Below are 14,904 nucleotides of genomic sequence, written 5' to 3'. Positions count from 1 at the left end.
CACGTTGAGTGGCAGCATTCTCACACTTTCTGCAGATAATAAAGTGATAACAAAGGACATTCTTACATGTGTGCTGCTCCTCTTTTTTTCCATGGTGTTCACTTTGGTCAACCATGGACCTGGCAGTTCAACAAAGCTGACAGGAACAGTGGTGCCTACAGGAGAACCAGCAGTAGTTGCACCAGCAACATCAACAGGAGCAGCTGCAGGTGCTGATAACCCGGAATATGAACTTAATCCACACCCTTGTCTCCCCAGGGAGTCAATTTTCTTCTCCACACCCTGTGTCATTTGCTAGTTTCCATAAGTCTCCAGAAAGTGGGATAATTATCCGTGCTGGTTCTCGCTGCACTGTCTGGTAAGGCATATTGTTGATCTGGTTGATAGAGCTACCGTGTTGTTGACCAGCAGTGTGGGTTTACATGAAGTTTTCCAAATTTTAAAGCCCTCAACTGAGCCCAAGAAGCTATCCTTCGACGAGTTTCGTCAGTTGTTCAGACAGTATTTCGGTCCTCAAACCCATGTGATAGCAGCAGCATGGTTGCATTTTAACAAGCATCGCAATCACTTTGGGCAGTCATACGTGGCCTGGATCACAGATTTGCATGGCCTCTCACACAAGTGTCGTCTTGAGTGTCCGGTTAGCCACCTCTTATGCTGACTTGCTAATTCACGAAGTGATGGGTCAATTCCTGATTACGAGATTCAGATTAGGGCATTGACCTTGTCCGATCCTTCTTTAGCCAACATTGCCTAAAATTCAGAGTCGCATGAGGTTACGGTAGTGGGAAGGAATGCCCTTTCTGATAACTGGCAGGTGGCTCAGCTGGGTGTGTGTGATAAAAAGCACTTGATGCACCATGGGATACCCCAGGCAGCCAAACCTCTAGCGAAGTCAACTTGTGTTACCACCAGTGCCAAGGTGTTGCATCACAGCCTGACCTCACCTGCAATGAGCAAGACATGTTCACACTAGTTGCAGCATCGTAATTCCTATTGGCAGGATTTTTCGAGTCCTCAATGTCATTCGCTTCCCACTCGTTGGGTGAGCCAATGGTCCTGCCCTGACTGTCATTTGTCATGTCGCTGTGACTCTCCATGTGTGGAAGCCACATTAGTCAGTGGAAGCATAGTCAGCCTCATTAGTTGGGATACATACAGTATCTTGGGGTATCCGATGCTGCAATGACTGCTCCGTCAGGTTGTGTCTTACAGTAAACAGTGCATTCCATTCAGAGGGCAATTCTCTACCTCTGCGCATTACAAGAATGTTGAACAGCAACTTAACATTATTAGTGGTCAATTTATCACTGGTGCAAAATATCTCTGGGCTCAATACCTTTCCTGTTTCCAGCTTTCAGATCTTGGACAAGTGCATTTACTGTCTCAGTTTATTCCTTTTCATGATTTGGACTCTTTACTGCAATCCTATAGCCCACTGTTTGAGAGTACCTTGGGCTGGGCAGAAAATTTTGAGGCACGTTTCTCATAAGCCACTGGTGGTCCCAAAATTTTTTACCCCATCACATTCCCTTTGCCATGTGCTACAAGGTAAAAAGCTGAGTTGCAGTGTTGGCAGGATCAGGGTGGTTTCTCCAATTTCAGTGAGTCAGTAGGACACTCCTTTGCTGGTAATTCAGAAACCCAAAGGTGCCGTGTGCCTCTGTGTTGATTTTGAACAGATGGCCAATGCGCAATCTGTCGTGAATTTGTATTGCAATCTGTGGCAGGTGGAGTTGTTGGCAAAGTTGTTGGGGTGGAGTGGGAGGGAGGAGGGAACAATGTTTTTCCCCGCATCAACTTGAGTGATGCTTATCTTCAGTCAGTTTTCTAGTGGTTTCTACTGAATGGCCTTCATTGCAAGTTCTATCCATAGGTGCATTTTTGGGTCATGTGCTTAGTAAAACAAGGCCTTGTTCCCGTTGAGGCCATTATCAACCTACAAGTGCCCACGAATCTGAAGGAGACCCAGTCTTTTTTTGCATAAGACTTGACATTATGCTTAGTTTATTCCCCATGATATGCACATCTGGCAGACTCTTAATCATCTCTGCCAGAAGGACATTGAGTTTGTGTGGCTTGTGGACTGCCAGTGAGCTTTCCAGTCTCTCAAGCAGTGTTTTTACTGTACCCTTTGCCTGGATTCTCTTATGCTCAGTACCCCTTTAAACCTGTGCTGTGATGCATACTAGTATGGCATTGGTCTCATCGGAACCTGGATGGCACCAAATAGCCCGTGCTTACACTTTGAAGACACTTTCTGCTGTGCAATGGAACTATTCACAGGTGGAAAAGGAGGCACTAGCTGTTATTTTCGGGGCCAAAAAGCTCCACGCTTTCCTGTATGAGGTGAGGTACCTCCTCATCACTGATCACAAGCTATTGGTTTCCTTATTTGGTCCTCATTCTGAGTTCCCAGATAGGACTGTCCACTAGTTGCAGCAGTAGACCCTCTCTCTCAGCAGCTATTCTTATAGCGTTCATTAGTGCTCCACCACCCACCATGCTTATACTGATGCGCTGGAGTTTGACCAGCAAGAGGCTCTTGTGTTTACCTTGGATGATGGCTTGCAGCAAACCCTGTCAGATTTTCTGTTGACAGCATGAGAGGTCACAACTGCCCCGGTGGTTGATGCACTTTTCCAGAAAATGGCTTCAGTGGTCCAGATGAGTTGCCTGGAGCACGTCTCATTGGTTGCGTATCCAGTGCGGGCATACTTTTTTCTCCTTTGTGCTTGACTCAGCATTATCTTTGGGGTCCTCATGATTGCCACAGAGGAGCAATGCAGTTGAGTGATTGTCCCCTGCATCCTTGCATTCTCCAGTTGCTGCATGTGTCACACTGGGGTATAACTTGGACAAAGACTTGTGATGTCAAACATCTGATGCGGACTTGAGGGGCTTGTGCACAGAACTGGACCATACCACTGTGCCAGTTCTCTCCTTGGGTATACCCAGAGCATCCTTGGTATGTAAACTGCATGGGTCCCTTTTTGGGCAGCATGTGGTGGTTGGTTGTAGATACGTTGTCAAATTTCGTATGCATAGACAAGCTGTCGTCCACGTCATTTTCTACCACCATTCGTGCATGCTCAGTTACTTTTTCCATTGAGGTATCCCTTTGCATTCTACTGTCTGATAACAGTAGGCAATTTTTGTTGTGAGGGTTTGAACACTTTTGCATCTGCAGTGGCATTCAGCATCAGATTACCACTCCATTTCTCTCGGCTTCTAACTCGGAGGTGGAGTGCTTTAAGCTTACATTCAAGACCCAGATGTAGTAGTCCATGTCTACCCATTCCTGTGTTGATGCATTGTCAAGTTTTCTGGCTATGTACCAGGAATGCCTGGTCAACATGTGCAATCCAGCATGAGAGCCAGGTACAGCATCTTCTTGATTTATTGCATCCTAAGTCACATGCCACAGACCTCCTTGGCCCACTGCATTTCCCTGCTGAGGCTGCCGTTTGGGCCTGATCCTTTGGCTGGTGGCTGGGATGGCTGCCGGATGTTGTGGTGGGCCACAATGGATGGCAGTTGTTCGTAATGGATGTCTGTGGAGAGCAGCACGACTCATCATGCCAACCAGTTGTGCCCTTGCGCTGGGGGTGTTTTGGCATTGCAGCCTTCCAGTCAGCTGAATGACAGCGTTGAATGCGACGTTGTTCCCAGACGAGGCTTCCACTTGCAGCATCGTGCCTCACTGTTGCCATCCACTCCGTGCCCTCCGACTTCCTACCATCGCCTGCCCCATTTTGCCCCGGTGAAACTACCACCTCCACCTGCTGTGATTGAGTCTATGGATTTCAACCCACCGGATTTCAACCCACCTCCCTTACCTTCTGCCTCCTCTCCCTCTTTGTCAACGAACATGGCCTCATCCCCACTGCCATTGGATGAAGTGTCATTGCCATATCCTTCGTGTCCTTCCACCCTTCTAGCAGAGCCAGCAGTATCTGTGTTGCCTTCTTTGGTAGTTAGTTCACTGCAGGGTTCTCCAGTGCTCTCTCCAGTTCTGTGATGGAGGTTGGTATTCAAGCCAATTTTCAGCCCTACATGGCCTGGTAGTCAGCCTGAAGCACCACACTGACTGTCGAGAAGTGGTGTTGTCACACCTTCTGCAGAAACTAAAGAGTGTAAGTAGTAATTGAGAGGCCAGACCATTCATTCACTTTTAAAGGGATATGGAGTGGTGAATCAACATGCCAGAAGTGCTGAATACTCTCTCTCTCTCTCTCTCTCTGCCTGTTTTGTCACCCCTTCCCTGTTTCCTCTTTCGGGTGTGGAGTCTTCTGACAGGGAAAATGATTTGGGAGGCGGGGGAGTGGGGGGGAGAGTTGTCACCCGTTCAAATGATCGTAATTATTACATGGAATAATAACTAAGTATATTTACTTTCTGTGACCTTCCATTATGTCATGGTGATTGACACCCCCTTACTGTTAGTTGTAGATATGAAATTAGTGCCTAGCTTCCTCTCTCTGAACCCTAGACACCCCCCCCCCCCCCCCCCTGCTGCCTGTAGTTTATTTTTGCTGTAGTTAGTTTATCAGCTCAGTGCCTCTGGGTTATCAGTTATTTTATTATTCTCATATATGTATCCTTTAAAGCAAAGTGTAAGTCATGCTTTTGGTTGATAACATTGCTATCTTAAGAGAGCCAACATTTGACAGTGTTGGCAATGCATAACAGATTTAAACATACATTTGTCAGTTTACTTTAATAGTACTTTTGGTTGCAGGTTTTCTGTGATAGCTGTTCAGGAAGTTATGGACAGTTTTACTTTAAAAAAGGTATGTATTTTATACACCATCTTTTTCAATGTCATGTATAACTGTATTGATGTGAATATATAGTTGTTGAGAGTATAAAAGATAACTCTCATGTCTTCCCTGTCAGTGCCCATCCTTTATGCTTCAGTCTAAGGAGGAGTGTATATTTTTGTACTTGGAGATAATGTTTTTTATACTATTACATTTGGGTATATTTTTAATGTTTTCTTGAGAGGAGCAAAGCAATGGAAGTAGAGTGTAGGATAGTTACAAATACAACTTTCTTAACAATTGTTAATCGGTAGCTAATACACGACATTGTAACTAATGAGTAAAAAACAACAACTTCTTCATTCTGTAGATAATTGCAATAGTGTAAGAGCTGCAATATGTGGATGTATGGGTTAACACTGTTTAAGCTCCATGTGTTGCCCCTTTTCTTAACCGTATCTAACAAACAGCTGTTTGGAAGTCACATATGTCAGTCACATGTCCTTCACCAGCACTCAGATGCGAATGCAACCAGAGCAACATTAGGCTATGTAATGTTGTCTTTACTAATCATTTCAATGTGCACTTATTTGTCCATGGTGGAGCAATGAGTCCTGCAAGTATACATGTTGTTTACCTCACAACTCAGTATTACAGTAGTTGCACTAGTGTACTACAGTGTTGTTACATGTACAGTCAAAACAGTACAGGTCATTGTAGTGAAACTATCACAAGTCTTCACACACGCAGAATGTAGTGCCATGACCTTTGTCTACAGGTTCTGCAAAGGTAATTCCAGACTTCAAGCAAAGGACCATAAAATGAGCTCAGATCAGCAACACAGCAACTGTCTATTAGAGTTGCAAAATGGGTACAAATTAAACGAACCATTAAATCATAATGTTTTATCTACTAACATCTACATTTGTCCTATTGACCATTTTTTTTCATTAGTTTTCTCAGAAACTTAAGAACAAGACCTATTTTTATATTACATGTTTTGTTCAGAATCACCAAATGAGATGGTGACAACTACTCTTTCTTCATACCCACGAGGTCCTCATCTAGGTTCTGATGAAAATAACAAAATACATGAAACAGCTCTTTCAATCATCCTTGGAGCTTCCGTGGCATCATGTGAAGTCCCACTTGCAAATGCAGACAGGATGCACATACTCTGTGATGTGCAGTGACCAAGATACAGTACCTGACATATTGAAACATCCTTGCACATCAGAAGTGTGTACTGGACTGGGACTTGAACCTGAACCTTTGCCTATGGTAGGCATGTGCTCTATTGACTAAGCTATCCAACTCATGCCCTGCCATCACAGCTTAACTTCCGCCAATACCTCGTGCTCTACCTGCCAAGAAGTTTCAAATCAGCACACAAGCTGCAACAGAGTCAAAATTCATTCCAGTTCCCAAGGTGTTGGCCGGTCGGTGTGGCCGAGCGGTTCTAGGCACTTCAGTCTGGAACCGCGCGACCACTATGGTTGCAAGTTTGAATCCTGCCTCAGGCATGGATGTGTGTGATGTCCTTAGGTTAGTTAGGTTTAAGTAATTCTAAGTTATAGGGGACTGATGACCTCAAATGTTAAGTCCCATAGTGCTCAGAGCCATTTGAACCATTTTGAACTGAGGTGTTGTTCACTCAGAAACATTTATTGATGAACTTGGATTAAACCTCTGCACTGATAATAGTATTAAATCAAGACAGATTTAAACTTCTCGTGGCTCCAAAATCAATTATTAAAGCTCTGTAGTTTTGTAACAACTTCCAAGAAGATTCCTTGATCCAACTATTGGACTTAAATGTATACACTTCTCCTCCTCCAGCTGGCTAGCAGCAATTTTTTTTTATAATACCCAGAAACACAAAACAGCATAAGAGTCCCCTTCATTCATTGAACATTATTTCAGGCTGGCTGCTGGCTCCACGATCTAAGGTTTCTGCCTTCCGAGCACCTCGCACTCAAAAACTGCCAACACTCCCCTACATGACTGGAAAATGATTCAATGAGAATTCAGTGCCCACATGTAGGAATACACTTGCAAATTCTTTCAAAGATTTGTGCTCTGGCATAACAGTGTTATCACTCACTCAGGACTTCACAAGTGCATCACCAAAAAAAGTACAGCTGTTTTATCTGTTTTTATTGCTCTGAGTTGTGCATTAACTGACTAAAGGTCAATGCTTCAATATGCTGAACTGTGCAAGCATTATTAGCTGGAACAGGCAGAAAATGTGCTTTGTTGATGCTGTACATTTTAGCAGTTTTGATCGAGATAAACGTGTGCTGCAGTATTCTTCTCCACCACACTGGTGTAGAAGTGTGCACAGAATCAACTAAGTAAAAAATCAGTGCATTAAGCACACTTATTTATATATAAAAGCAGACTTCAGAATTTTCCTTTGTGTTAGTCCACGTGTACAAGATCGTGTGCCAATTTAAAGACCTAGATTCATGTATTTTACTGTCTGCATCACTTCTACATAATCTTTCATTGATTGTATTGTGTTCTGTTGTGAAATTTCAAACATTCGCAAGTGATGTGATAAACTAATACTGTTGTTATCAATTGTAGGCTTAAACTTAATTGTGCTCTTCTAAAGTTTTTGGGAACAGTAGACTTATCCTCATTCAAAATAATTGTTCTCCAATTACATTGTGCAATTATGTGAGAAATACGTTATTTTGAGAATTTTTGGACACTTAAAAAAACTATATTTTTGTAAGTTACTGGTGCAAGTGTTTTGGATATGTAATTCATTTCATAGCAAATCAGGATTTGTGATTCACAGTTCAGCCAAAGAATACATCACCCCTGAATTTCATTGTATATCAACGCAAATAAAAAAAAGGAATTTTTGAGACTTTTCGGAAGCTACCATTGTCCTTTGCATAATTTACAAGCAATTTGTAGTAAATCAGCATTTGTGATTTAGTTACTGAAGCAGATTTTCTGACTGACATATTGTGTTACATCTAGTTTTCCCTTAAAGAGGTGTAGCCCTATACATTATCTGTATTTATTGTAAATTAACTCAGTTTTCGAGTTTGCTAAAACCTACACTATAATTAACATCAAAACATTTTAGGACACTAGTAATTTTTACCACAGGTTTTTGTGTTGCCTTAACAGAAATCTTGTTTTGTGTATTTGCCACAATTCTTAAAAGTAATTAGCAACCTTTTAGCTCAGCAGAGAAAAGATAATAAGTGGGCTTAATTTGAAGTTATTTGTTCACTGCCTTGTAATACGTTGTATCAGCCACAATGCAGCGCCACAGTGAATGACATTCTCAAACATGGGATGAGGTGTTTGATGTTCATAAGCAGCTGGAAATTGCTCTCTGGCTACTGTCAAAGGATTGGCAGCTGCTGCGAGGTGGTGTGTCGGAAGAGATACTGAGAGTTGTGTTGTGTAACTGTGATACCTGTATCAGAGGTGCCTCAAGTACTATTCTCGCCTGTGGATCCTGTATCCTTGGCAGAAAGTACAGGATCTATTATTACTCTTCTACTTGACTGTGAGTGGCTTGTCAATGGTAATCTAGATGTCCTGTACGGGATGGATGGGGACCAGGGAGGACTCAGGGTTTTGTACGGATCCCCCTAACCAACAAGTTTGAGCTGCTATCTTTTTCTGAAACTGGGTGAGTGAGACTCACTTCACTTGTTTTGGGGAAACCTGTTTTGTCTGGTGTCAGGAGAAGGAAAATGCAAAAGGGTAGGAGTCTGTTAATCGTCTGCAGTTCAAATGGACGGCGAGTGATGATGGGACCCCTTAGGGAAATGGCAGCAAGGGACAGGGGAGGACACAAGGTGCAGTCAGTGTGTATGCCTAGGGGTCTCATTCAACATGTTGTAGAGGCTATTCCAGCAATCGTCGAGGGAACAGAGTGCAACCAGCTGCAGATTGTGGTGCAATTTGGAACAAGTGATGGCTGTTGTTTGAGCTCTGAGGTCATTCTTGTGTCATTCCAGTGACTGCCAGAGCAGGTTGAGAAGACTAGCCATGTGTATGGAGTTTCAGTAAAGCTCACAATTTTCAGCATTATCCCCAGAATTGATCTTGGCCATTTGTTTCTGAATCGAGTGGAAGGCCTGAATCAGATACTTCAAAGGTTCTGGTTGTGACTTCCAGGACTTGTGCCATAGTGTTGAGAACTGTAGGATCTCCGTAAATGGATCAGGTATGCACTATACATCAGAGGCTGCAACTCAGGTAGCTGACTGTGTGTGGGGTGCACACAAAGGTTTTTTTGATTAGGTGGCTCTCCATCCAATCCAGATAACAATAGCTGTAGGAAATCCAGAAGTATCAATGTAAGATCGAAAGAAGTGCCTCCCACAGATAATCCTAATGATAAATTACCAAAGCATTCCCATTTAAGTACCAGAGTTTGAAGTGCTCATGAAAAGCAGTAAAGCTCACATAATACTAGGTACAGAAAGCTGGCTGAAACCTGAAATTGGTAGCAGTGAGATTTGCGAGGGAAATGAAAATGGTGTATTTGTTGCAGTTGACAAAAAACTCAAATCCACCGAGATAGAAATTGAAGCTACATGTGAGTTTGTTCGAGAAAGACTCAGTATTATGAGTGGGCATAAAATGAACTTTAGAGGAAAATCTCAGTTCACTTGTACGTAAGTTCCCCAATCATACTGCCATCATCAGCGGAGACTTCAGTCATCCAAAAAGTAACTGAGTGGGAAAGTTACAGTTTTGTTAGTGGTGGGCATGATAAGACATCCTGTGAAACTTTGCTAAATACCTTCTTGAAAACTGTCTAGAACAGATAGTTAGGAACCCCAATTGTGATGGAAATATATTGGATCTAATGGCAACAAATAGACCTGACCTTTTTTAGAATTTCCACATCAAAACTAGTATCAGAGACCATGATGTAGTTGTGGCAGCAGTGATTACCAAAGTGCAAAGTACAACTAAAACAAGAAGAAAGATAGATATGTTCAGTAAACAATGTAAAAAATCAGTAGTGTCATATCTCAATGAGGAACTTGAAACATTCAGCAAAGGGCACGAGCATGTAGAGGAACTCTGGCTCAAGTTTAAAAGAACAGTTAACCATCCACTGGATAGACATGTACCCAGTATAACAGTTCATAATGGGAGGGAACCTCCATGATATACATCACGGAAAAGAAACAGAGATTACTGCATAGTATAGGTAAAACAAAGCATAAGGCTATAGATAGAGAAATGCTGAATGAAACATGTTTAGCTGTCAAGAGAGCAATGCATGATGCCTTCAGTGACTACTGTAGCAGAATATTCCTTTATAACGAAAAACCCAGGAGAATTGCCCCAATTTAATCCCCGTACCACTGAAAAGATGAATGAAGTAAGTGTTAGTGTCAGTGATGATGGGAAACAGCTGAAATCATTAAAGTTGAACAAGCTTCAGGGCCGATGGAATCCCTGTCAGATTCTATACTGAATTTGTGGCTGAGTTAGCCCTTCTTCTGATAGTAATGTATCGTAGATCCCTGGGGGGGGGGGGGGGGGGGGAGGGAGGGAGGGAGGTAGGTAGGTAGGTAGGTAGGTAGGTAGGTAGGTAGGTCACATCCATCTACAATAAGGGTATTAGAACTGATCTGCAAAACTACTGTCCCATATCCTTATCATCGATTTGTTGCAGAATTTTAGAACATACTCTGAGCTCAAACATAATGAGGTATCTTGAACAGAATGACCTCCTCAATGCCAACCAGCATGGATTTCAAAAACACTGATCATGTGGAAACAACTTGCACTTTTCTTACATGACATACTGAAACCATTGGATCAAGACAATCAGGTAGATGAAGTATTTCTTGATTCCCAGAAATCATTCATCTCAGTGGCCCACCTATGCTTATTGTCAAAAGAATGAGCATATGGGGTATCAAGTGAAATTTTTGACTGGATTGAGGACTTTTTGGTAGGGAGCACACAGAAGGTTTTCTTGGATGTAGAGTCATATTCAGATGACAAAGTTTGCTGGGTGAATAGTTATGCCATTTAAACCTTTTAGTAGTACTTTATTCAATTATGTATTTTAATGTAAAAATTCATTTGTTGTGTGTACATGAATACGTGAGTGTTCTTTCTTCTGTGCTGTTTTAATCAAACTTGCAGTTAAATTGTTAAAGGTATTAAAACCAAAGAAGTGTTAATCATTATTGACACGATTTTCCATATCAAATTAAAGTACTTGTCAGGAAGAATGCACATAAAAAAAAGTAGGAGGGGAATTGGAGAAACACAATACATGTTGAACGTGTACGAGCAATGAGCTGATTACACATTTCTGGGAGGGTTGGTGCTTGAAAAACATTTTTATGAAAACAAAGACTTTGTTGATTGCAATGCAGGAGTTATTTTTGGCAACAATAATTTGATTCAGAGTTTATTTTGTAACTATATCAGATTCATATTTTCATAGATGCTGTAATACTAAGTCACAAATTAGTTTCACATTTCAAAATATTGACAGCATAGCATCAGAGATTGTATAATTTAATGTTTCAGATATGTGAAGAACTTAACAGTCCAACACTACGTAAAGTTGCAGAATGGAAGGATAATTCAAAAAACTGGAAGTGCTGCACCTGTGAGAAAACAGTTGAAAATTTCAAGGTTAGTACGACGTATTTGCAAACTGAAGACTTATTTTTAGGCAGCCTACTTGTTTTGTTATCCTGGTTTTCTGCACCATAAATGGTATGGAAAAAAGAAACAAGATGGTTTCATTGCTTAGCAGTGGCAGAACTTGTACACTACTGTAATTTTACCTCGAATTGTGTACTTACACCGTGACAAGTTTCACCAAAATAGAAAAATTTAGTGACATGACAGAGGATGAGCCCCTTCCAACAGAAATACTGTAGTAAAAAGAGTTATTAAAATGGAATGGTATGGTCCATGTCAGATGCAGAAATGTTGGGAATTAATAAAGTGGGAAAAAGGTGTTCAAAATTTACATTATTATTGTGCATAAATCATAAACACAAATTTCTCAGGATGTGTTTGCCTGGGTGCAGACATGCCTTCATGTATGGGGGTGGGGGGATGAGAATTAAGGGATTAACCATTTTATCTTGCCACATGATGAAATTGGTGGTATATGGAGGTATAAATGTTTAAAGGAAGTACCTCTAAGAGCTCACCTTCAAAGGATGTCATGTTTCCAAGTAGAGAAGGAATTAGCGTATTTCATCAAGATATAAGAGGTATTAGAGATAAAGTTAGTGAACTACTTATAGATATTGACTCTGAAATTATTGATATGTCGGGGCAACACTTAAATAATTTGCCAATTCAGGGGCTTCCTTCACCAGGATGCAGATTAGCTGGCTGTTTGTCAAGGAGATCCTTGCGGGGTGGGGGAGTGCCTATGTACGTAAGAAACAGTATTCCATTTGAGTCCGTAGACATATCATGGCACTGCACTGAACAGATATTTGAATGTTGTGCAGGGGCAGTTGAATTTAGTGAAACTAAACTTCTAATTGTTGTTATTTATAGGTCCCCTAACTCTGTCTTCAGAGCATTTCTGCTGTAGCTAGAGGGGATTATTGATTCACTTTGTAGGAAGTACCAAAATTTAGTTGTATGTGGTGACTTCAATATAAATTTTGTATATGATGGAGCAAGAAAGAGATGTTGGTAGATTTCCTAAATTTATATGATCTGATGCAGACTGTGTTTTTTCCTACTAGTGTACCCGGATACAGTAGCACAGCCATAGACAATATTTTTATTCATTCTTCACTACTAGATGGGCATTCTGTTAGTAAAAGGGTGATTGGCCTTTCAGACCATAATGCACAAATTTTAACACTAAAAGGCTTTTGTACTCAAACAAATGTCACATATAATTACAAACTTTGTAGGAAAGTTAATCCAACAGCAATAGAGTTTTTTAAACCTTGTCAAGGAACAAGAGTGGCAGATTGTTTATAGTGTCAATAACATAGGTGATAAATATAATGCTTTCCTTAACACATTTCTCATGCCCTTTGAGCATTTCTTTCCATTAGAATGTTGTAAATGGCGTACTAGCAGTAATAGGCAGCCCGAGTGGCTGACTAGTGGGATAAGGATATAATGTAGAACAAAGTGGGAATTCTAACATTTTGATATAAGTAGGCACAGTCAAGTTGCAGTAGCCCATTACAAACAGTATTGTGAGGTGCTTAAAAAGTTATTAGGAAGGCAAAGAGTATGTGGTACGCAAATAGAATAGCTAATTCACAGGATAAAATTAAAGCCATATGGTCAGTTGTGAACGAAGTGTCTGGTCAGCAGCATAAGGTTAATGACATAAAGTCAGTTCATAGTAAAAATATTTCTGTTACTGACAAATCAGATATATGTACAGTATTCACCAATGATTTTCTGAGCATTGCTGATCAATTAAATAAAAATTTAGTTTCTACAGGGAACAAGTTGAGGCTTTGATTTTATCTGGAAAGTGAGGGTGGATAGGATAATTGGTAGTGCACTGGCTGCAAAATGTTTTGAAAGTAGTGCTGTCACATACAATAATCAAATAAAATATTCTGATAAGAGTAAAAGAATTTATTCTCTTTTTAGAATTCTTGCAGTTCTTCTTCTGATTGTGAGCACATTTTGTCATACACTCAAATGGTTTATGTGTAATGCTTTTTGTTTATTTTTCAAACAAGTCTCGCTATTCTTATTGAGGTTCATTAAATATTGGTAATACTGTTTTTAGCTTTATTATTTAAAATAAAGTTACACTTTATTATCCTCTCTGTCCTGTTCTTTCTCTTCCAACCTCCCAGTAATCTATCTCTTTGTCTCAAAGTTGTCCACTTTACTAGGTGCAGCAGAATACCCAGGAAATTGAATTTCCTGAGTGAGTACTACACAGCAAACTGAGAGAAAAGTATTTAAGGCACAAAAGCACCTACCCTCAAATAACCATTTGCTACTACAGTGGAAGAAAAAAAAGTAGCACAAAAGATGAATATGATGTCACAGACTAATGCAAATACTAAAAGTGAAAAATATGTACATGCAAATCCACTTGTAAAAATGTAATAGGGAGAATGCAGCAAGCCAGATGTAATTCCCATCAAATGTGCTGGTCCAGCAGTAGAATATGTGGTTGGATGCTGGAAGGTTGTGGGGACTGAATCTTAGCTGGGTCACATTTTTTACTCAGCTATTTAAGCTAGCTTCACCTCTCAGTTATGTGGAAATGTTCGTTTTGAAATATGTAAATTTCAGACTGCCAATTTCTGCTTCCCTCACATTAGCAATGGCAATTTGCACTCTTAATTCACTGCAGATTCTTTGGACAATGGGCAGTGAGTTATTCAGCTTTGAAGTATTGTAATAAATATGACCAGTAACGGAAAGATAACCAGGCTGTGACGTGAGACTTAAAACTTGAACTAATCGAATGTTTTTAACCAGTGATCTCCCTGGAATTGTTTGAGAACAGTAGCATAGTGAAAACACGTGAATTCAGAATATGTGGTGTTTTATTTTTTATGCTGCAAGCAGAACATTTTCCAAACAAGTACTTCAGCAACTTTGCTTCGTTTGTATACAGTGTGTATTTTTAGCAGTGCAGCAGATGACTCAACTTTTCTCTTTCTGCCTTCCTTGAATCAGTCCTATAAATGATTATTTGTGTGGCATGGCAAAATATTCTGCCATAAAAAGTCCACAGCAAAGAATTGCAGCAATGAGTCTCAGCAGTGCATCACAGTGCATACTAAGCGTCACAAGCAGAGTGCTGTGACTGAGCTAAACATGTGCACTGTACATGTATATCATCTGTATTTTTTCTTTTATCTGTGCCACCTTAGCCAACCTCCAGTACATACTGAATATCACACATAAACATGTGATTCACATACGGTATTTACTTTGGTTGTAAACATATTACTTACATCACGATGTGCTCCCATCATTGCCATGAGATGTCACTCCAAAAGCCAATTAAGTTTGCCTCCAGCCAACTTTTCTGCCACGTGTTGTTAACATTGCATAAGTTATATGAAAGCCACGACATTCAGTTACTTAACGTTGGACTCCGAAAGTTATTGATAATTCTATGCAGTGACCTGCAAACAAAAAATGCTGGGTCATT

At 40.6% G+C, this 14,904-nt stretch overlaps 1 protein-coding gene across 5 annotated transcripts in view; it reads left to right on the top strand.

The window, feature by feature from the left end:
• The window catches only part of LOC124594964 (endonuclease/exonuclease/phosphatase family domain-containing protein 1-like), a 125,597-nt gene that overhangs the window by 70,903 nt on the left and 39,790 nt on the right, over nt 1-14,904 (top strand). For all 5 annotated transcript variants that reach the window (XM_047133484.1, XM_047133485.1, XM_047133482.1 and 2 more), the window contains 2 exons: nt 4,742-4,793; nt 11,307-11,414. In XM_047133484.1, coding sequence (XP_046989440.1) covers nt 4,742-4,793; nt 11,307-11,414 — 160 coding nt within the window. The remainder of the gene's footprint in view (nt 1-4,741; nt 4,794-11,306; nt 11,415-14,904) is intronic.

Source organism: Schistocerca americana, chromosome 2, assembly GCF_021461395.2.
Source record: "Schistocerca americana isolate TAMUIC-IGC-003095 chromosome 2, iqSchAmer2.1, whole genome shotgun sequence".
Taxonomy (NCBI): domain Eukaryota; kingdom Metazoa; phylum Arthropoda; class Insecta; order Orthoptera; family Acrididae; genus Schistocerca; species Schistocerca americana.
The sequence above is the reverse complement of the archived record's forward strand: the minus strand, read 5'-3'. Positions and strand labels throughout refer to the sequence as shown.